At 44.8% G+C, this 24,095-nt stretch overlaps 2 protein-coding genes across 2 annotated transcripts; both read left to right on the top strand.

Annotated features, from left to right (window-relative positions):
* Positions 1 to 2,855: 2,855 nt before the first annotated feature.
* Positions 2,856 to 3,654, top strand: LOC125514224 (histone H2A.1-like). The gene is made up of 2 exons (XM_048679515.2): positions 2,856 to 3,126; positions 3,217 to 3,654. Exons 1-2 carry the CDS (start codon positions 2,950 to 2,952, stop codon positions 3,478 to 3,480), a joined length of 441 nt encoding a protein of 146 aa, XP_048535472.1. The 5' UTR covers positions 2,856 to 2,949; the 3' UTR covers positions 3,481 to 3,654.
* Positions 3,655 to 22,966: 19,312 nt separating this feature from the next.
* LOC125513737 (histone H2B.2-like) lies at positions 22,967 to 23,613 on the top strand. Its single transcript, XM_048678925.2, has one exon. The coding sequence runs from the start codon at positions 23,055 to 23,057 to the stop codon at positions 23,487 to 23,489; it is 435 nt and encodes a 144-aa protein (XP_048534882.1). The 5' UTR covers positions 22,967 to 23,054; the 3' UTR covers positions 23,490 to 23,613.
* Positions 23,614 to 24,095: the final 482 nt, after the last annotated feature.

Here is a 24,095-nt window from a genome sequence, read left to right as displayed (position 1 = left end):
TTGCCTTGTGGGCAACTAGTGGTCCCCTCTGGTGGATCTTCGCTCCAGTATTTTTTTATATTCCATAAAAAAATCTTCAATAAGTTTCATCCAATTCTGAGAACTTTTATTTTTGCACAAAAAACAACACCATGGTAGTTCTGCTGAAAACAACGCCAGTCCGAGTTAGTTTCATTCAAATCATGCAAATTAGAGTCCAAAACAAGAGCAAAAGTGTTTGAAAAAGTAGATATGACAGAGACATATCAAGGGACGCGGAGGCGGAGTTCACCGTCGCCCAAGCCGCAGAGATGGCGGAGCAGCAGACCATCATGGAGTCAGGCACAAAGATAGTCGACATCTCCGATGAGGACTAGGCTAGGTGATCTACGTAGTACGTAGGGTTTTTTTTCCCGCATGCCTTTGTATGGATTTAAGAATTTTAGTATGAGGTGTTCAGATGCAGTTGAGCAAATTTGAGGACTGACCGATCACTGCCTGCAGACACGCTCGGGGTCATATTGGTACGTCCGCGGGCGTTTGAGGGGTCATATTTGGCATATGCGGTTGTAGATGCTCCCATAGTACTAAATTTTCTTACTAGTGCTGCCAAGCCCTAGTGACCCATCATTGTTGTGAGAAGGCGAATGTTCTGTGCAAAGGCTAGTGTTCAAGGGAAATATTGTAAATGTCAACATTGATAACATATACTCAAGGAAATTGGTTAGCCGAGTATTTAACTAGATTTGTTTAATACTGTTATTCATCATGAGTTCTTCAAAAAAGTCACACTTTCTCATCGATATAATTCATAACATATATTAGAGTTCACAAAGTTCACTTGTGAACTGGTGTTTTCTCCGCATTTTCTTTTGCTATACCCAGTTAGGTTCCCATGTTTTCAAATTTTCTGTTCGTCCTCCTGCCATGTAGAGACTAGATGAATATCAACTGCACAATTATGTGTCCAAAATCCAAATTGGGTGGATTGTGACCAGATGAGCCATTAACATAGGTGGTAAAGATTGGATTGGGGAGATGGAGGTAGTGGGTGGAGGATAGACATAGTTAATGTGAACCACAAACATATGTATGCCCGTGTTGCAATGCACATACAATTAGCTATTCTAAATAAAAACTGGTATTTGCTCAAACGATTTGGGATTTTTGTGTGGCGTGCTGCTACGAATAGTTTGGCAGTCCAGATGAATAGATTTAAACACCATTAGACTAACTCAGGTATGTGCTCTATTTGCGGTGTGGAAGATGAAAGCACTTTCCATGCTCTGGTGAGGTGTTCTAAATCTTGTGCTCCGCGGTTGGCCTTGAGAGATTCTTGGAATATTCTGGATGAAGAGTTCTTCAAATGCTCAGGACCGGACTGGCTTTGGATCAGTTGAACTTGCAGGAAGGAGAGCAAATTTTATTCCTTTTCTGGCGAGCTTGACATCTGAGAAATGATTTAATTTTCGGAAAGGGAAAAGAATCCATTACTAACTCGACAAATTTTGTGGAAAAATATTGCTCCTCTTATACGGCCAATAACGACGCTACACAGTTGGATTCTCGCAACAAAGGTAAGGAAAAGGTGGGAGGGGTTATTGTGGATTTGGCATCGGTGAAAGAGCATGAGGTGTGGAAATCGCCTCCTGTGGATTATATCAAGATCAATGTCGATGCTAGTTTTATGGAGAGTATTAATGCTGCCAGTGTGGGGGTTGTCGCTAGGAATTGGCGAAATTATAATGTCCTCGTGGGATTTTACTGGTCAGTGTACCAGTGTCAGTGAAGCCGAGCTCCGCGCCTGCCTAGCATGTCTTTATATCGGTATTACCCTTCACCAATCTATTATTTTGAAGACTGACTGTGCTTTCGTACATTATTTCCTTGCGAATGACAAGCTTGATAAATTCTCCCTCTCGTTGATCTAAAGAAAGAGGTTCTGAGTATCGTCAAGATGTTCCAAAATTTGAGTTTCTCGAAAATAAATCGCCGTGCCAATGAGGTGGCATTTGAGAGTGCTAAGTTTAGTTTTAATAATAGGTCTGACAGGTTGCTCGTTAACTCTATTCCACCCTGTGTGGCATATGTTGTAATGACTGATTGTAATAAACTTCTGTTTAATCAATTAATATATGTTTTTTTTAAATCTGCTATTGACAGCCACTTTTTTTTAGGGTTGCTATTGACAGTCACTTAGGGGGGTGTTTATTTTCAGGGACATTTTTATGTAGGGACTAGAAAAAGTCTCTCTTAGAGACTTTTTTACCAAATGAGAGGGACTTTTTAGGGACTAAACTAGGCATTTGAGACTAAATGAAGAACACTTTCAAGGAGAGTCTTTTTAGGACTTCCAACAATGTCTCTCCACCCATTGGCCGCCACCACATGGTGTTGTTTGATTGTTATTTTTCTATATATTAGGGGCAACATGGTCATTTAATAACCTCTAGGAAGGGACTAGAGACTTTTTAGTTTCTGAAAACAAATAGGGAAAGACTTTTTAGGGACTAGAGACTTTTTAGTAGGGACTAAAAAAAGTCCTAGGACTAGAGACCAAACATCACCTTAATCCCAATTAGCAATTGTATATACGACCAAACAACACAATCAGAATTGAAGCCCATCCAATAGCAAAAAAATAATTCAAGCCCATTTCAATACATAGGCTGATTTTTGGTTTTGAACTCAATTTCAATTCCACGTACGTATTGCAAATCTCTGCTCTCTGATTGGTCCATCCGAAGCTCCCACGGATCACTCCCCCTGCCCGCCACGCTCCGCCAGATCCAACGGCGGTCACAGCATGTCACGCGGATCGCTCCCCCCCTCCAGCGACGCTCCCGCCTCCAATAAAAGCCGCGCCCTCGCCGCCGTCCAAACACACAAACTCAGAGCGCTCCCATCCAGCACCGCCGCCGCAAACACCACACCTCGAGCGTACTCGTCGCCGGAGAAGTAGCAAGCAAGATGGCCGTAAGGAAGGGCGGCGACAGGAAGAAGGCCGTGACCAGGTCCGTCAAGGCCGGGCTCCAGTTCCCCGTTGGCCGCATCGGCCGCTACCTCAAGAAGGGCCGCTACGCCCAGCGCGTCGGCTCCGGCGCCCCCGTCTACCTCGCCGCCGTCCTCGAGTACCTCGCGGCCGAGGTACGCGCCGATCTTTCCCGTTCGTTCTTGTCCGCTCCTGTTCTTGCCCTGTTCGACGGATGATTGAATTCGTTCTTGGTTGAATCTCAGGTCCTGGAGCTTGCCGGCAACGCGGCCAAGGACAACAAGAAGACCCGCATCATCCCGCGCCACCTGCTGCTCGCTGTCCGCAACGACCAGGAGCTCGGAAGGCTGCTCGCCGGCGTCACCATTGCCCACGGCGGCGTGATCCCCAACATCAACTCTGTGCTGCTCCCCAAGAAGTCCCCCGCCGCGGCCGAGAAAGAGGCCAAGTCGCCCAAGAAGAAGACCTCCACCAAGTCCCCCAAGAAGAAGGTCGCCGCCAAGGAGTAGAATTCCCCATAGCCTAGCCAGTGTTTGCTTAGATCCATTTCTCATGGACTAAGATGAGATCATGTATGTAATGCCTACTAGTCTGTAGCGCCCGTCAGATTCGTCGAGCAAGGATGACATTGTATCTGTGATTTCTATGACAATGGCGAAAGATGCAATCATTTCAATCTTTTAGTACGAAATTCTCTCTTCTAGCATCCGAAAATATCCTTTAATCTGTAGTTTGAGCCATTTATCTGAAATCAAGCTGTGAGAAACTGAATCTATGAAGAACTAAATTGATGATGGTGCTGATTAAATTGGATAAGCAAGATGCTTCACAGGTCCTGCAGTCAAACATTTCGAATTAGATCTTGACCATGCCGAAGCAATTTGTAGGCAATGTAACCTCTGTAGTTGAGCTGGTTACATGTTGCTCTGTTTGACAAAAGAATTCTTCGAGTTGGAGTTGAGCCGATTACATGGGAACTGAAGTTTGGATAGTTTGATGTAGGTAACAAACCACAGACCTGAGAACGTTTTGGCTGCAGATGAGATGCAAACTAAAATAACTAGCTACATGAGGTGCTGATTTTGTATAATCAGCTAAAGCAGAAACAGATATTGAGAAATTTAGATACTAGGATTAGTCAGGCCCCTTCAAAGAGTCTAGTAGAAAAATGTTCTTCACCGGAGTGCACAAGATTCCCCGGTAAATAAGCAAGTTGATGTTGCACTGTGGGAAAGATAATAAGCAAGAATTTCAGTAAAACTGATCAATAAAATAATAATAGCTTACCCCCCAAAAAATAGGTTAAATGCAGAATGGGTATACATATATTTTTTTATGAAGGAACGAGTTTTTTTTATTAGCATCATTTTCTATCTTGCCATTGGGCCTCCGGTATGTGTATACCGGGGCTTCTAGTTGCAGCCGGCCCTCATACCAACTAGAGACTGGGGCGCCACCTGGTGGCGCCACTTGGGCGGGCTTGGGCACACTTATCTTACCTCCGTACATTCAGCTGTCATGTTTGGTACTCGGTATCACTCAGGTATATCAATATGGAGGTATGCTATAGCATTAGGATCTATTAGTAGCACATCGATCAAACATGCATGTTAGTTGTTAATGTGTTGACAATGCAGATAAGAGACCGTTTTGAACCTACCACCACCTCTGGGTATAGAAATATACACATCACGCAACCAAAATGACCATTACATAATTTAACAAACGTTGGACCTGTAATAGTATTATATCTAAAGATCTTATAGATATTTCTGAAGTAAAGAGAGCATTATATATATTGGATTGAAATCTTGCAAAACACCAATGTCATGAACAATTAGGCTGTGCATCCCGATGTGCCAGCAATTAGAAGGAACCACACTGAGATGGCTGGAGCAAAGGCGTTCATGTACAGACTTATCTAGCTTACGCACGTCCATGGGTGTAGGTTGATCCTTGATGGCACTTATATACAACAAAAGTGATTCCCAAACATGTGAATATTCTATCTTTGCTGACTTTAACCCATAACCATTGGTAAACACGAGTGCTGAATAGAATCTGTACTTCGTCATAATTAAGCTATAAAAATGAACAAGAAGCAGTACAAAGTTCAGTAATGAACCCAAATAACTAAATCAAAGGGTAATGTTATACAAAAAAAGAATAGTGTGAGCTGATGCAACATAAATATTTCAAACTTAAATGCAAAGATTTTCAATAAGAAAGCTTTGACTGTCTATTTACAGGAAGGTCTAAGATACTTTTGATACAAATGAACAAGAAGCAGTACAAAGTTCAGTAATGAACCCAAATAACTTAATCAAAGGGTAATGTTATACAAAAATGGATAGTGTGAGCTGATGCAACATAAATATTTCAAACTTAAATGCAAAGATTTTGAATAAGAAAGCTTTGACTGTCTATTTACAAGAAGGTCTAAGATACTTCGAATAAGATCCTGACCAGTTCAGTTGTAACACTAACCAGTAGAAGAAAGGCTCACCGCTTTCGCATCTCTGCCCTTCTAATCCTTAATTAAAGAGCCCCTTTCCGACCTGAAATCACACAAACTATTAGCCCTATTTCACAAATGAATATGGCATGAGAGAATTTCTCGAGGAACAAAAGAATTTCTGCAGGAAACATCCATTTTCTAATTAGGAAGTCATAGAATGGTCAACAAAATGATACATCCCATACAAAAATTACAAAATTGGCAAACAACCAAACATACTTGGTAATCAAATACTGTGACAGCCTAATCATGATATAGAAGTGCGAGCAAATCTTTACTTATGCATAGATAAACCAGTGTATTGTGAGCCCCCAAAATCGAAATGCATACATGTACAGTTAATAGCTTACCTTCTCATAATTGTCAGCTCACTGGGACAACTTCGAGTAGAAGGGATGCTATTTACAAATGCTCAGATTCATTTGCAGCCAAACTCGAAGCCATTCATCAGATTGGATACTGAAAATTGATCAAGTGAATTTGACCATGAGCTGAAAGGCAAGATATACATAAATGTAGTAAATCATGTATATGTAAGGAAGGTAGATACTAAAAAAGTTTTTAGTAATACTGATAAATATGCCCGTGCGTTGCAACGGGAGAAACATATCTCTGCATGCCTTCTACCTCCTAGCGACCCATTCATGTTACCACTTGAATCCTGAGGCGATGAGCTTGATCATCATAATTTAGCATGCCGCTTAGCGAACCCCTTCTGAACTTGCTTAAAAAACATAGCACGAAGGGCAACTTAGCAAACATAAACATAAATTTGTGCGAAAATGATACTTAAGCATACATGTTAAATATAGCAGTTGCAACATACTGCACATCTCTGGACCTTGCTTCATGTCTTTAATCACCAGTGGGTCAGAGCAATATATAAGTATGGTAGTGCACATGTTACCTTGTAAATGCTGGATTAAAATGAACCAACTATATCACCGATCCTGTCGCACAGTGGTGAGTGAGTGTGATATGTCGTTATAGTATGCAAGTACACTCAAGCGTCTACATTGAGTGTTGTAGGCTACAGGATAGGCTTTTAGTAAAGAACAGATCTTGCTGGTATAAAAGAAGCCCATACTTCATTATCTGCTTCTTTATTAGTACCGAAATGCAAGAACATGAGTTACCGTTTCAATTGGCTTATTCAACATGAGGAAAATAAGAGCAGAAGCTATGCAACGTGTTCTTATATCCATGTTCTCCCTGGCCCTTACAGATACCTCAAGTCACGTTGTTGTGTCCATTGGCAGGCCCATGCCAATAAATTTTCAAAACATGTCTATGCTGGAAAAACAAATATTTTCAAATCAAAAGAATCGATAAAATGGAAAAAATAATTACACATTTATTGTTCCAGGGCAACTCCTTGTTTCTGAATTAAGTACCGGTCCAATTGCCAAAAGTTAACCTTCGTAATTATTTGTATAATAATGAGAAGTAAACAAATGATATTTGTTTGAGGACTGTCACTTAAAATGTAAAATACCCCAATAAAAAGAACTCACACCAAAGTTTCAGTGGAGTGCAATTGAAAAAACAGTGAAATTACTAAAATTACTACGAAATATTTGTGCTAGGTCAATTGCCATAAATCATTACCCGATTCACCTAGCCGATGGATGGTTCGTTTCATCAGATCAAATTATTTCCACATACTTTCAAGTGTGTAGTACACCATAATTTTTTCCCTGTTAATTAAAATGCACAACGGCTAAATGCATAATTGAACATATATTAAAGCCTAGAAGGTCCTTGATGGCTCATAATCAGATTAATCTACACGGACTAGAAAATAATTACTGCAGATAATAGAACATCTCCAGGCAAGACCCGAGGATCTCAATCTATTCCCTATCGGCTAAAATCTCAAATAGTGAGATCATTGCAGAAAAGACAACAAAAAGGAAGCGTACCATCATGACACATGGGTTGATCAGAAGTACATGACATTGTGCATCACGTCCATCTTTCTGTTGAAGTAAGAGAAAATTGACAGAAGAACTTAACATTACAAGGGCAACACGGTTCCTGACTTTATCTGCACAGATTTGTTTTACATAAATTACATCATATGAGTAAAATTTATCTGATTCCAAATCATGTATTCAACGGAGCAGAGCATAGATCATGGATTTAAGGAATGGAGTTACAATATGATGTAATCATGCATAAATATAGGAAAGCCCACATTTATACTCCTTGAAAAAATTAATTAAGAATTACACTTGACCATGTCTATATACAATTCTATTTTTCTTGAAATGGGCGTACAAATCATATTACAATGTCAAGTACAACAATTACCTTTAGAATAGCAACCATGTCCTCTCTGTACTGTAGTTCTTCTGTAAATAGCGACAACAAATACACTATGATGACAATAGCCATGTCACGCTTAGCGCTAAGTGCTACTACAACTAATTGACTCATGCCCAAACACCTGTCATATATAAACATACATACAAGACTCACCGCTACAACTGAATGCTTGCCGCTAATCACAAATAGTCTTCGGCCTTAATGCAGATGGAGGTACATCATTAATTGTTCTCTCACTAAATCAAAGTTTACTTCCAATAAGATGGAGGTGCATCATGCCGAGAGGGAGGGGAAGAGAGAAGGAGGCGCTAGTCACCTGGTCAGCAAAGTTGGATATGCTCTTACTTCTTGTTCCAGGTTGCATGGTCTCTGTCCTGTTGGTGAATTGCACACCTTGGGAGCAGAAAAATTATAGAGCAGCTTGTAGTAATTCAATAAAAAAATGTGCCATAACGAGAATAATAATCATACAACAATCAATAATATTCTCAAAACTCCTCAAAACTAACTACTGTCAGCAGCTTGTATCGAGTTGCAGAAGGCCCGTTTTAGAATTGCTGGAAGATGAAACATATCAAGTCTTATACATTAAAACATGGAACCATAAACATCATTTACTCAGGTATGTTGGCTAGAAGTTTGCTCCACACACTCAAACACAACCCTTGCAAGCTCGTGTATCCTATCTCGAGATTCAGTATCGTCGCTTCTCAGTTAAATATTCAAGTAAATTTTAGGTAAAACCCTTGGTCCATACAAACACAACCCTTGGTCCATGTATTCTCAGTTATTACTCATAGCATTTAAGGAGTCATCACCAAGCATCCCCCGCCATATCGAGAACACATAGAGAGCATGCAAAATAACACAAAGTATGTACTGTACGTTCAGTAATATAAATGCGAGTACCATTACTTCACCCTGCCACTAAAAATTACTCCATATGTGACCACTTCCAGCAAGTAGATGGCTCATATTCAGCTATAAATTGGCAAACTGGAGCAAAGCTATAATGACTATGGTTTGCAGGCCAAAAGAAGACTCACATAGGGATCTATCGGAATCATCTCCGACACCATAAAAGGACCACATCAGCCGTAGAACAACACCACATCAACACGGATACTACAATATCATAAGAGGGACCAACTTACTATTACTAATCAAGCTATAACGAGGAGTACACATCCCATAAGAAGAAGGATTACCAGAACCCAAAGAACAAGCCACCTAAGTCATAATGTAGGAGATAAGGATACTCTGAGGTAGCATAGAGGTGGATGGCTGCTCCAGATCCAGGCAGAGGCATGACGCGTGTGGCGTGGTCCAGTTCCGTGTGTGGCAAGCGAGCGCATGCATGCGAGACTGGGCGCGACGAGAAGGTGCGCGGTGGTCCATATCCACACGGGGCACAATGAGTTAGGGTAAGCCGGTGCAGTAGGGCGTGATCAAAAGGTATTTGCGACCTAGATCCACGTGGTGCACCCTCCTAGTGGTGTCTTGCTCGCACCCGTGCACTTTGCGGCATTATGGATGAGCTGGATGTTGGATCCTAAGCGAGTGGTGCGACACGCAGATGGCTTGTTAGGGGGCCTGATCGAGTCCTTGTTGGAGGCGTCAAATTGGTAGTCCCCACTTTCCCTCCCGATAAGCTTCGGAGGAAAACCTAGATCTGGTTTACCGAAATGGACGATGGCTGGCATTGTTAACTTTGTTTGGCGTTGCGCGCATTCCCTCTTGAGGGAATCATTTTGGAGGTCACTAGTAGAAAGCAGGGCTTTGGTCCAGGCCGGGTCAGCCCATTAGTCCCGGTTCAGTCCAGAACCGGGACCAATGTGGGCATTGGTCCCGGTTCGTGAGCCCAGGGGGCCGGCCGGGCCACGTGGGCCATTGGTCCCGGTTCATCTGGACCTTTTGGTCCCGGTTGGTGGGATGAACCGGGACCAATGGGCTGAGCTCCTGGCCCACCACCATTGGTCCCGGTTGGTGGCTTGAACCGGGACCAAAGGCTCCCCTTTAGTCCCGGCTCATGTCACCAACCGGGACCAATGAGGTGCCTATATATAACCCTCGCTCGCGAGCAGAGCACCACAGTGCTCTGTTTTTCTCTGGCCGAGGGGGAGAGGGCTTGGTGGTGCTCTAGCTCACCTCCTATGCACACAAGGTGTTCGATGGAATGCCCGAGCCACACTACTTAAGCTTTCTCCTCTCCAAGCTCGACCTCCAAGCTCCATTTTCCATAATATTTGTCTAGGTTTAGCGGTACGTCACGCCCCGTCCCCGTCTTCACCGCCGTCGATCACCCGCGCCGAGCTCATCGCCGCCACCACCGTGGTGAGCCTCTTGTTCTTATCTTCTTTCTGAAAGGAAAAATATTCTTACTTGTATGTTTACATAGATACTTGTATTATTTTCTTACTTTTATTATTGCATCTTATATAGTGCGATGGTTTTGGTATCCGCCCCCGTCGGCCCTCGTCCTGTCTATGATTCGGATGTGGTATATATATTATCTTTATAACTATTGGTTCATTTATTGTTTATGAAAATTATGCCGACCAACGTGACATAGATTTTATTTATGTAGGATGTATGTGAATCGGAAATGCCAACCGACCCTATTGTCGAGAGGTTAAATTTAGTTGAAGAAGAAAACAATTTGTTGAAGGAAAAAATAAAAAATTTGAGGAGGAGAAGATGATATTGGAGTTGCATGTTGCGGATGTCGTCGATGATCACAAAATCAAGATGGATGCAATGCGCTTGAAGATTAGAAAGATTAGAAAATATGCCATTCATACCGAGGCTTGGTATCATTATGCCGTTGGATCAATTGTTACCTTGGTTGCGATTATGATCGCATTTGTTTTCGCATTGAAATGTTTTACATAGTTTCAATGTATGGTTTAATTAATTAGATGCTCTGGAGAGCTATATGTTGTTAGATGAGAACTATGTATGCACTTTGGTTTTAATGTGATGATGAACTTCTATTAATTTGGACACTTAATTATATATAATGCACGCAGATGAACCGGCAATGGATGTACGGTGACAGACACACCCACGAGTACATTAAGGGCGTGCATGAGTTTCTCGATACGGCTGAGGCAAACAAGCAGAATGGTTTTATGTGTTGTCCATGCACTGAATGTGGGAATACGAGGTCTTACTCTAACCGGAAAATCCTTCACTCCCACCTGCTTTACAAGGGTTTCATGCCACACTATAATGTTTGGACGAGGCACGGAGAAATAGGGGTTATGATGGAAGACGGCGAAGAAGAAGAGTACGATGACAACTATGTGCCCCCTGAATACGGTGATGCTGCAACGGGGGGAGCTGGTGAAGATGAAGAGGAACCAGACGATGTGCCCAATGATGCTGCAACGGGTGAAGCTGCTGAAGATCAAGAGGAACCAGACGATGTGCCCGATGATGATGATCTCCGCCGGGTCATTGTCGATGCAAGGACGCAATGCGAAAGTCAAAAGGAGAAGCTGAAGTTCGATCGCATGTTAGAGGATCACAAAAAAGGGTCATACACCAATTGCGAATATGGCAACACAAAGCTCGGTACCGTACTGGAATTGCTGCAGTGGAAGGCAGAGAATGCTGTGGCTGACAAAGGATTTGAGAAGCTACTGAAAATATTGAAGAAGAAGCTTCCAAAGGATAACGAATTGCCCGACAGTACATACGCAGCAAAGAAGGTCGTATGCCCTCTAGGATTGGAGGTGGAGAAGATACATGCATGCCCTAATGACTGCATCCTCTACCGCGGTGCATACAAGGATCTGAACGCATGCCCGGTATGCGGTGCATTGCAGTATAAGATCAGACAAGATGACACTGGTGATGTTGACGGCGAGCCCCCAGGAAGAGGGTTCCTGCGAAGGTGATGTGGTATGCTCCTATAATACCACAGTTGAAACGTCTGTTCAGAAACGAAGAGCATGCCAAGTTGATGCGATGGCATAGTGAGAACCGAAAGAAAGATGGGAAGTTGAGAGCACCCGCTGATGGGTCGCAGTGGAGAAAAATCGAGATAAAGTACTGGGATGAGTTTGCAAAGGACCCAAGGAATGTATGGTTTGCTTTAAGCGCGGATGGCATGAATCCTTTCGGGGAGCAGAGCAGCAATCACAGCACCTGGCCTTTGACTCTATGTATGTATAACCTTCCTCCTTGGATGTGCATGAAGCGGAAGTTCATTATGATGCCAGTTCTCATCCAAGGCCCTAAGCAGCCCGGCAACGAAATTGATGTGTACCTAAGGCCATTAGTTGAAGAACTTTTACAGCTGTGGAATGGAAACGGTGTACGTACGTGGAATGAGCACAGACAGGAGGAATTTAACCTTAAGGCGTTGCTGTTCGTGACCATCAACGATTGGCCCGCTCTTAGTAACCTTTCAGGACAGACAAACAAAGGATACCATGCATGCACGCACTGTTTAGATGACACTGAAAGTATATACCTGGACAAATGCAGGAAGAATGTGTACCTGGGCCATCGTCGATTTCTTCCGACCAACCATCAATGTTGAAAGAAAGGCAAGCATTTCAAAGGCGAGGCAGATCACCGGAAGAAGCCCGCCATGCGCACCGGTGATCACGTGCTTGCTATGGTCAATGATTTACACTACGTAATCTTTGGAAAGGGTCCCGATGGACTAGCTGTTCCGAATGACGCTGAGGGACACGCACCCATGTGGAAGAAGAAATCTATATTTTGAGACCTACCCTACTGGAAAGACCTAGAGGTCCGCTCCTCAATCGACACTAACAGAAAGTTTATAATTTTTGGGACCTACCCTACTGGCACTAACAGAAAGTTTATAATTTTGCTCCTCGCCCCTGGCCCATGACCATTAGTCCCGGTTTGTGCCACAAACCGGGACTAAAGGGTTGGTCCTCGTTGCGGGCAGAGTTTAGTCCCACCTCGCCAACCGAAGGGGGCTCACACCGGTTTATAAGCCCTTCCCTCTCTGCCTTGTTGAGCTCCTCTCAAAGTGAAAATAGATGCCCTAATAGAGAAAAGTTTAACCTAAATTCATAGTGAATTTCTCTGAAATTCATAGAAATTTACTAGGAATTTAGGTTGAATTTTCTCTATAAGCGCATATATTCTCATTTTTTAGTAAGTTAATCACAAACTTGTGATTCAAACAATTTTCAAAGAATTCAAATTTTAACTATTCAAATTTGAAGACTAATGGCACTAACAGAAAGTTTATAATTTTTTTAAAACTAATGGCACTAACAGAAAGTTTATAATTTTGCTAACCTAAAAGCAATCGGAATTAAAAATTAAAGCAAAAAACAAAAGAAAATAAATAATGCAAAAAACAAATCAAAAAAACAGGAAAAAACTATTTTTATAGTAAAGTTAATCACAAAATAAAATAAATAAAGCAACAAAGAAAACAAAAAAACTAAAAAAGTGTTTTCAAATTTGAAAACTAATGGCACTAACAGAAAGTTTATAATTTTTCTAAAACTAAAAGCAAAAAGAATAAAAAAATAAAGCAAAAAACAAAAGAAAATAAATAATGCAGAAAACAAAACAAAAAAACTAGAAAAAAATAGCAACAATAAGTATTTTGTTGTAAGTAGAAACAAAATAAAATAAATAAAGCAACAGAAAGTTTATAATTTTGCTGACCTAAAAGCAAAAAGAATTAAAAAATAAAGCAAAAAAACAAAAGAAAATAAATAATACAGAAAACAAAACAAAAAAACTGGAAAAAAATAAAAATAGCAACAATAAGTATTTTGTTGTAAGTAGAAACAAAATAAAATAAATAAAGCAACAAAGAAAATAAAAAAACAAAAAAAAGTGCCACCTACTCGGCACCCATGGCCTGAATACGACTAGAAACCCTACCATGGGCCAGGATTCAGGCCCGCGGGAGGCCCAGTAGGCCCACAGGCACACATTGCACGGTTAGGCCCGAAAGCCTGCTTTAGAGAGGAGCTCGAGAGGGAAGGCGCACCGCACCTTATAAACAGGTGCGGCTCCCTCTCAACTAGCGAGGTGGGACTAAACATTTGGGCGCGGGGCAGCACAAGGCCTTTGGTCCCGGTTGGTGGGACGAACCGGGACTAAAGGGGGCATTGGTCACGGTTCGTGGCACCAACCGTGACCAATGCCCCCCTTTAGTCCCGGTTGGTGCCACCAACCGGGACCAAAGGCCGCCGCTTCCCGCCCTTTGGGCTGCTGAAAATAGGCCTTTGGTCCCGGTTGGTAGCACCAACCGGGACTAAAGGGGGGCATTGGTCACGGTTGGTGTCACCAACCGGGACTAAAGCTTGGACTATATAACAAACACTTGTGAAAATTTTCAGTTTGCATCGCCAGTTCCCCCTTCCCCCGCCGACGACGCCGTCAGGCTGCTCCACCTCGCCGTCTACGCCGCCGCTGCCAACGTCGTCGCATCCACGAGCCCGCGCCGTCCTCATCGCCGGCATCCCCGAGCCCGCCGTCCTCGTCGTCCCCGTCGCTGCGTGCCTCCGCGAGCCCACCCCTCCTCGTCCCTGTCACCGGCCGCGCGCCATCCCGAGACCGCCGTCTCCGTCACCGCGTGCCACCCCGAGCCCGCCGTCCTCGTCGCCGGACTCCTGCCATCGCCGCCCCCCTCGAAGTGAGCCCCCCCTTTCCCATGGTCCCGATCGAGTGCAGCCCTTGCTCTCTGCCCCTGCTCCATGGTCGCTGCCGGCCCCGATGCATTGAAGAGCAGAAGGAGAGGAGAAGGAGTGGAGCAGCAGCAAACTTTTCTGAAATTTTTGATTTTTTTTTACAGATATGAACAGTGCATATAGAGGGTGTTTGATCAAATGCTAGATGGCTTTGGGCATTTTTAGGATTTATGATATTTTTTTTGGTGGGGTACTGATGCAAGACAAAGGTGATGGCAAAATTTCAGAATTTTTTGATTGGTTTAGAATAGGTTTTCAGCAAGGAATTTGGATCTGGTTCAAATTTCATTTGAATGAAATTTAAAAAATGTAAACTATGGATCAGAAGGTTTTTGGTGAAATGGAGTGTGGGTACTGTCATGAAGTTGGAGTAATTTTTGTGGTTGTAAAAGAGTTAGAAAAATTTAGAATGTGTTAAATATGTCAAAAATGTTTTTTTGTTCATACAAAGTTTTTTGTTCATAGGCAGAAATTTTTTATATATGACTATGGATATATGAGCAATGATGATCCATGGATGTATGCATTGATATATATGAGAAACGATGTTTCATAGAATATTTACCAAGTATATATGTATTTTTGTTCATAGCATTTTTTCCATTTATATATGTATGTGGCTATAGATGGATATATATGAGAGGTTTCCTAGTGTCAAAGTATTGAAGAAATCCATGGGTTCATCATTAGCCGGAAGTAACCAGGGCATGACGAAGTCCTCCAAAGTTATTTTGGAATGGTGTCCCGAATAGGATAATTTGCCTTTTTGTATGAATTTCAGCAAAGGCCTTCCAAATAACGATATTTGGAAGGTTCTTGCTGAACTTTGTACCAAAAAGCGAATTATCCTATCTAGGGCTCCGTTCCAAAATAACTTTGGAGAGCTTCGTACCATCATGCACCTGTTACTTTCGCCTAATGATGAAGACATGGTTTTGTTGAATCCTTTGACACTAGGCAACCTCCCGACCCCTCGGCGATCCTCTCGAACATGAGAGGAAGAAGAGGATCGCCGAGGGGTCGAGGGTTCCAGGGTCGTCGAGGGTTCGAGGGGTCGAGGATCGCCGAGGGGTCGAGAGAGGTTTCCTAGTGTCAAAGTATTGAAGAAATCCATGGCTTCATCATTAGCCGGAAGTAACCAGGGCATGACGAAGTCCTCCAAAGTTATTTTGGAATGGTGTCCCGGATAGGATAATTTGCCTTTTTGTATGAATTTCAGCAAAGGCCTTCCAAATAACGATATTTGGAAGGTTCTTGCTGAACTTTGTACCAATAAGCGAATTATCCTATCTAGGACTCCGTTCCAAAATAACTTTGGAGAGCTTCGTACCATCATGCACCTGTTACTTTCGCCTAATGATGAAGACATGGTTTTGTTGAATCCTTTGACACTAGGAAACCTCCCGACCCCTCGGCGATCCTCTCGAACATGAGAGGAAGAAGAGGATAAAAAAAGAAGAGGAAGAAGAAAAAAAAAGAGGAGAAGAAAGAATAGAGGAGATTCTCCTCTATTCTTTCTTCTCTTTTTTTCTTCTTCTTCCTCTTTTTTTTATCGGGAACGAGGGTCGTCGAGGGACATAGATGTAGTGTCGTCGTTGTCGATATACCCCCTCCCGATAGCTTCAACACGTGGGGGGGGGGGTCGATATTACCCCCTCCTTGAAGCGTTCTCGAGGCCACCCCAAACCCTTGAAGCGTTGTCGAGGCCACCCCAAACCCTAGAGAAGCAGCGTCGAGGCCACTAATTAATATATATGATTCCTTACTATGATTAGGTAGCTAGTTCTACGTTTGCCACTAATATATCCATCTGTCATGTTTGAATAATAATTGCCATGTTGTAAATATTTGTAGAAACTATGGACACCGCCTGAGACGAAGCAAAAGAAGCGTTGTTGAGGGACATAATCGCAGAAGGAAGTGATGTCGTCTCGTTGTTTCTCAACGACACCGATGGTCTGGAAGGAGAGGGTGAAGAAGCTGGCTACGGTGACCTAATGCCGGTGCAAGAAGAAGAACATGAGGACGGCTCCGGTGACCCAATGCCGGTGCAAGGAGACCGTGATGACAGCTCCGGTGACCGAACCGAGTCCGGCCAGGTATATATATTAGTTAAGCCTGTGCTGACTAGCTAATTGATGCATTCATTGTTTTGGTATGTACACATATTAATTAAGTCTTTGTTCTTTTTTCTAGCCCTCCGGATCGAGCACAACTTCGGTAAAGAGACGAGGCCCGAAGAAAAAGTTGAGCTCGGATGAAAGGTTTGAGATCATAGCAATCGCGCCCGACGGCCAACCGATTGAACCCATCCGAACAAAGAACGCATTTGTTGCTCAGTGCGGGGTTCTGGTTAGGGACAAGATCCCGATCAACATCCAGCAATGGTTTAAGCCGGCTACAGAAGACCCTGAGGTGTCTTATGTCAATGATATGCAGAAAAATGATCTTTGGACTGAGCTGAAGTCAAATTTCACCCTACCGCCAGAGGATAATCCAGAGAACCCAGTTAAAGAGCAATTAATCAAGTCTTTTGCTCTTAAGAGGATGACAGAACTATTCAGGAGGTGGAAGAAAGATCTGAATAAGTTTGTCGAAAATAATGAGACACCAGAATTCAAGGGCAGATATGAGAAGATCAGAGATCACCTGGCCCGCATTTGTGGCCCACAAGACATCGGAAAAGAGTAAGAAGATGTCGGCGACAAACAAGCAAAATGCTGCGAAGAAGAAGCATCACCATCGCACGGGGTCAGGTGGCTACCTCGTAGCCCGGCCTAAGTGGGCCAAGACTGAGAATGATCTGATTGATAAAGGGATCGAACCAGAGAAAATTAACTGGCCAGACCGTTGCCAAACTTGGTTCTTCGGGGCTGGCGGAACCTTGGACCCTGTAACAGGGAAGTGCATTTGGACGAACGATCAACTGGACATACCAGTCAGGAAGCTTCAGCAGTGTATCGAAGCAGCGCAGCAAGGGACGTTCTTTCCAGACAGAGAGAACGACGAGCTCACAATGGCCCTCGGGAATCCTGAGCACCCTGGACGGACACGAGGCACGCCAGGCTCCATTCCGTGGAAGGTTGGGTTTCCGGACGCTGGCGGTTACAAATCCCATGAGAGGAGGAAAAAAGTGCAGCAGACCCAAATGCAGGCGCTGCACGCAAGGGTACAAGCGATAGAGGAACGAGAAGCAAATCGCAACAAACGTACTGCCGAAGCTTCCCCCGAAGCTACCCCGCCATCTCAGCGGAGAAGCAGCGTGGCTTCCACCGAGCTGCTTCAGCCGGAGCATGCCTTGACGGCTCCTGCCAGCTATCCCGTGGATGGTATCACGGAGTCTCAAAATTGCCACCTTATGACGCAATGGATGAATTTGAAGGTTAAGGCGGCTGTTGGCTCTGTTTATCCTACTGAACCCGGCGCAACTTTTCACTGTCGGCCGATTCCAGAAGGATATGCTAGGGTGATGGTGGATGAAATAACGGAGGGATTTGAGGACCTCCAGCTTGACCACCCTACCGGTGAATGGGAGACTAGGATGGGGTCTGCTCTGAAGACTCCATGCCTATGGCGGAAGGAGCTCATCAACCTTCCGAACTGGACGCCTCCGCCTCCTCCGGCAAGTCAGGGCACTCCGCCTCCTCCACCGCCTCCTCCTCCGGCGAGCCAGGGCACTCCGCCTCCTCCACCGCCTCCTCCTCTGGTGAGTGACGATCAGGGCACTCGACCGGCTCCTTCTCCAGCGCGTGGTGGCACTCCGCCTCCTTCTCCGCCTGCGCCGACGCGCCCGAGCAGCCAGCCTCCTCCTTCTCCGCCTCGTCAGCAAGGGCGGAAGAGACCTGCCGCCGCTCCGGCTACTCCGGCGCGTCGTAGTCCTTCTCCTCCGCCTCATAAGCAAGTAAAGAAGACAACCGCTCTGTCTGCTCGGCCGGCGTCTAGCAGTACAGCCAGAGGCGGGAGGACATACAGATTCGGTCCTTCTCTGAAGACTCCAGAGAAGTTACTGTTGGGTTTCGTAGTAATTTCAAAAAAATTCCTACGCACACGCAAGATAATGGTGATGCATAGCAACGAGAGGGGAGAGTGTTGTCTACGTACCCTTCGTAGATCGCAACGGAAGCGTTGACGCAACGTAGAGGAAGTAGTCGTACGTCTTCCCGATCCGACCGATCCAAGCACCGTTACTCCGGCACCTCCGAGTTCTTAGCACACGTACAGCTCGATGACGCTCCCCGGGCTCCGATCTAGCAAAGCTTCGGGGATGAGTTCTGTCAGCACGACAGCGTGGTGACGATGATGATGTTCTACCGACGCAGGGCTTCGCCTAAGCACTACAACGATATGACCGAGGTGGAATATGGTGGCAGGGGGCACCGCACACGGCTAAGGAACGATCACGTGGATCAACTTGTGTGTCTAGGGGCGCCTCCTGCCCCCGTATATAAAGTAGCAAGGGGAGGAGGCCGGCCGGCCAGGTGTGGCGCGCCAAGGAGGAGTCCTCCTCCTAGTAGGAGTAGGACTCCTACTAGGAGGGGGAAAGAGGTGGAGTGGGAGAAGGAAAAAGGGGAGGCGCCGCCCCCCTCCCCTAGTCCAATTCAGACCAGGGAGGAGGTGGCGCGCGGCCCACCTCTGGCAGCCTCTCTCTCTCTCCACTAAGGCCCATATGGCCCATTACTTCTCCCGGTAGGGTTCCGGTAACCCTCCGGCTCTCCAGTTTTCTCCGAAATCACCCGGAACACTTCCGGTGTCCGAATATAGCCGTCCAATATATCAATCTTTATGTCTCGACCATTTCGAGACTCCTCGTCATGTCCGTGATCACATCCGGGACTCCGAACTAACTTCGGTACATCAAAATGCATAAACTCATAATAACTGTCATCGTAACGTTAAGCGTGCGGACCCTACGGTTCGAGAACAATGTAGACATGACTGAGACACATCTCCGGTCAATAACCAATAGCGGGACCTGGATGCCCATATTGGCTCCTACATATTCTACGAAGATCTTTATCGGTCAGACCGCATAACAACATACGTTGTTCCCTTTGTCATTTGTATGTTACTTGCCCGAGATTCGATCGTCGGTATCCAATACCTAGTTCAATCTCGTTACCGGCAAGTCTCTTTACTCGTTCCGTAATACATCATCTCGCAACTAACTCATTAGTTGCAATGCTTGCAAGGCTTATGTGATGTGCATTACCGAGAGGGCCCAGAGATACCTCTCCGACAATCGGAGTGACAAATCCTAATCTCGAAATACGCCAACCCAACATCTACCTTTGGAGACACCTGTAGAGCTCCTTTATAATCACCCATTTACGTTGTGATGTTTGGTAGCACACAAAGTGTTCCTCCGGCAAACGGGAGTTGCATAATCTCATAGTCATAGGAACATGTATAAGTCATGAAGAAAGCAATAGCAACATACTAAACGATCGGGTGCTAAGCTAATGGGATGGGTCATGTCAATCAGATCATTCACCTAATGATCTGATCCCGTTAATCAAATAACAACTCTTTTGTTCATGGTTAGGAAACATAACCATCTTTGATTAACGAGCTAGTCAAGTAGAGGCATACTAGTGACACTCTGTTTGTCTATGTATTCACACATGTATTATGTTTCCGGTTAATACAATCTAGCATGAATAATAAACATTTATCATGATATAAGGAAATAAATAATAACTTTATTATTGCCTCTAGGGCATATTTCCTTCAGTTACCATATGAGAGGACCCCGGAGGAGAACGCACGAACCGAAGTGGATGACTGGTTTCAAGGGTTGAAAGCAAAGAGACATCCACTTCCGGAGGAGAAGGTAGATCCGGTGAAAGCGAAGCGCACTCTGGCTGCCCTGACAAAACCACCCAAGTCGCCGCCGAAAGGAAACTATGAGTGCATTATTGGAAAGGAATTTGCCGAAGCGGAGCGGTCGGGAAGTACTGTCAGTGATCAAAGGCTGAAAGAACGACGAGCTGGGAAACAAAATGCCCAGCTCGGCGAACAAGCGAAGCAATCGTGCCCCCCGCTCAAGGTGCCTAGCCACAACGTCGCTAATGATCCGAGGATGGTGCCCGGTTATAGCAATCTTGCATATTACCTGCCCGACGATGTACATTATGAACCCATGGAGGTGCAGATACAAAGATACGAGTACGGGAAGCCTCTCGTCAAAGATGAAAGATCTCTATCAATGATGATGCGAAGATTGCATGATTGGTACTTGAAAATCTGCAGAGACTCTGGGGGGAGGAGTACTTTATATGTGAAAGTTAAAAAGGAGCATGACCTCGTTGGAATTGAACTGTTGCCTGTTCCATTTGAGGAGTTCTATCAGTTTTTCAATCAATTGGCCCTCGATAAAACAACGGTCGCCTGCTACTGTCTGTAAGTAGTACTACTTCTATCATTAAGTCTCTCTATATAGCTCAGCTCTTTCATTGCATGTATTTATAATCATCCTCACTATATTATGCAGATTGAAGATCGCCGAATTGAAGAAAAGACAAGTCGGTGATATTGGGTTCATTAACACATATCTCATAGATGCAACTCAGGTTAAATTTCATGCCGCAGCTACCGAGGCCAACTTGCTACGATCGTTGGTAATAAATGAAAACAAAGATATAATACTCTTTCCTTACAACTTCAAGTGAGTGTTACTGTCTTGTGCGTATTCGGTTTCCCTTATATATTAGTCAAGGTTATAGTAATGTAATTGATGAGTTATGCATGCATGTGCAGTTTCCACTATATTCTCCTAGAGATTAAGCTTGAGCAGGGACTAGTAACCGTCTTAGACTCAAGACGAAAAGATCCCCAGGACTATGCATACATGACTCAAATACTCGAGAATTAAGTTAAATTGATCATTATCCACCATATCAGCAACTTTGTTCATTTCCTGATATATCAAGTAATTGTTTTCTTTGTCCGGCAGGGTTTGGAGAAAATTCACCAGAAAAGCTCCGGGACTGTCGAAGGAGCTGCAATTTAGACACCCGAAAGTAAGTACTATAGTAGCATGTTCCGCGCATCTACTAGTCATTCAAGCGCTAGTTTCATCAATACCATTTGGCATTCTTGCTTATCAGTTTGATTGACCTCTATTTCTTGTAAAGTGGTTGTGGCAGGAACAAGGGAATGATTTCTGTGGATACTACGTTTGCGAGTCCATCCGCCACACGACCTGTGAGCGGGGCTACACTGACGAACAATATGAAGTATGTAAATAACAACATTCACAATTTTATTTTATTACCATCATTTGTGTTGAGTTTCATTCATTCATATATATATGTATTGACCCCCTTCTTTAAATTAGATGTTTCGGAAGCGGGATGAACTCCTAGCACCAGCTCGCATGCGAGCAATTCAAGAGGAATTGGCGGCATTCTTTCTTGATCACGTGATCTCTGAAGACGGAGAATACTATGTGGACCCTGAGTCCGTATGATTATATTTGCAAGAGATAATTATTGTATATATGTAGCCGGTAGTGTCGGATAGATATACGAGAACTTGTTGTTCGACCAATCTCTCGGAGAAGGAGAGGTGGTCGATATCACTTCTCACTTTTCCTCCTGACAAGCTATGGTGGAAAACCTAGATCTGGTTTACCGAATTGGGCGACGACAGTGTTGTTAGCTTTGCTTGGTGTGGCGCGCATGCCCTCTTGATGGCATCGTTTCGAAGGTGCTGATCGGTGGGACCTGTGGCTTGTGGAGTTGGCCGGTGACGGCTAGTGTGTTTTTGCCCGTGTGACGTGCTTACTGAATTGGGTGGTGGGTAGTAGGAGCATCCTTCACATGTGGCGTGCGTCGGGTGAGGCACATCAGCCAACCTCATGGGATGGAAACTGCATATGTTCGATTGAACATACATATCAGTCCTTTTTGATGTCGTCGTGGTTCGCGGAGAATCTTGTGACAAGCCCAGACTAATGCAACGGCTTTCAGCGTGCAGTCTGGTAGCGGCGAAGGCGCTGGAGCCGGTTTTCCTCAATATAAACCGAGCGGCCCTTTCTTCATTCTTCTTTCTCTAGCACATGCTTATGCGGTGCATTGCTTTATTTGGGTGTTCATGTTATACCCGTTTCTAATCAATGTTTCTTTTTTTGGGGTTCTAATCAATGGTTTTATTTTTTTTCACTCTCTTTTCATGCTCTGCAACGTGCTGTATGTACACGGGGGTGTGTAGCGTACGCTCGACGACGAGTGCGCGGGAGTCCACAGGCCATCGATCCGCGCCGCTCCAGCCCGCGCACGTTCTCGCCACGTCATCGATCCGCGACCAAGCGCATCGGGTCCGTCCGTGCCAAGCATCACCGAACGGCTGGAACCAGTCCACGGCATGGATCCGAGGCACCATCCTCTCCGCCAACCGCAGCCCACCTCCCTCCTCCTCCTCCTCGCTCCCTACATAACCTCGCCGCCCCCTTCGTCTCTACACATCTCAGCATCAGCAGCCCGCCTCACATCCCACCCAAGCCCCACCTCCCCACGCGCTCCAACCAGCAGCACCCATGGCACCCAAGGCGGCGGAGAAGAAGCCGGTGGCCACGGCCGAGAAGACGACGGCGGGGAAGAAGCCCAAGGCGGAGAAGCGGGCGCCGGCGACCAAGGAGGCCGGCGGCGAGGGGAAGACGAGGGGCAGGAAGAAGGGCAGCAAGGCCAAGAAGGGCGTGGAGACGTACAAGATCTACATCTTCAAGGTGCTCAAGCAGGTGCACCCGGACATCGGCATCTCCTCCAAGGCCATGTCCATCATGAACTCCTTCATCAACGACATCTTCGAGAAGCTCGCCGGCGAGTCCGCCAAGCTCGCCCGCTACAACAAGAAGCCCACCATCACGTCCCGGGAGATCCAGACCTCCGTCCGCCTCGTCCTCCCCGGCGAGCTCGCCAAGCACGCCGTCTCTGAGGGCACCAAGGCCGTCACCAAGTTCACCTCATCCTAGACTAGTAGGCTTGATGCTCGTTTCATGCATTCTGTATGTAGTTGGCAGTATGATGTTACAACCTCTGTAAGAATTGTGCTGCTTGCTTGCCGCGTTGAAAGAAATAGTGACGATGTTGCCTGAATGATTGTTCGTGTGTGCTCGCGTGTCGCTTCAGTTCAGACTCTTCTTGATACCATTTGTTTATGTCAGCAAATTTCTTTTTATCTAATTTTAATTTGCTGCCATTTTATCTACTGTGGTAGTTTCTAAGTCTACAGACAGAAACCTCTAATGATCCTCTGGACTTGTCATCCATATGGCAAGAGGCCAAGAACAGCTTGCCAACTAGTGTTCAGAAATTCAGAATGCTATTAGATTCAGATTAGCTTCTTGAGATAAATTAGAGGCTACTTTTCGCAAAAAAACGATAAATAAGAGGCAGTCCACCCATGTTTTTAAGAGTCAAGGAACACGCCAGATGCAACCATCATCTTTTTAGGATGGCACACAGAAAGTTTGCTGTTGATGCTATTGAGTATTGAGACGTGTGAGTTTTCCCTCTATTATGTTTATACTACACTAGGTAATTTTTCTACCACACTAGGTAATTAGTGATGACGAAGC

The sequence above is a fragment of the Triticum urartu genome, chromosome 6A (assembly GCF_056163025.1).
Source record: "Triticum urartu cultivar PI428250 chromosome 6A, HENAU_Tu73, whole genome shotgun sequence".
In the NCBI taxonomy this organism is placed as follows: Eukaryota; Viridiplantae; Streptophyta; class Magnoliopsida; order Poales; family Poaceae; genus Triticum; species Triticum urartu.
This window is presented reverse-complemented; position numbering and strand designations above follow the sequence as displayed.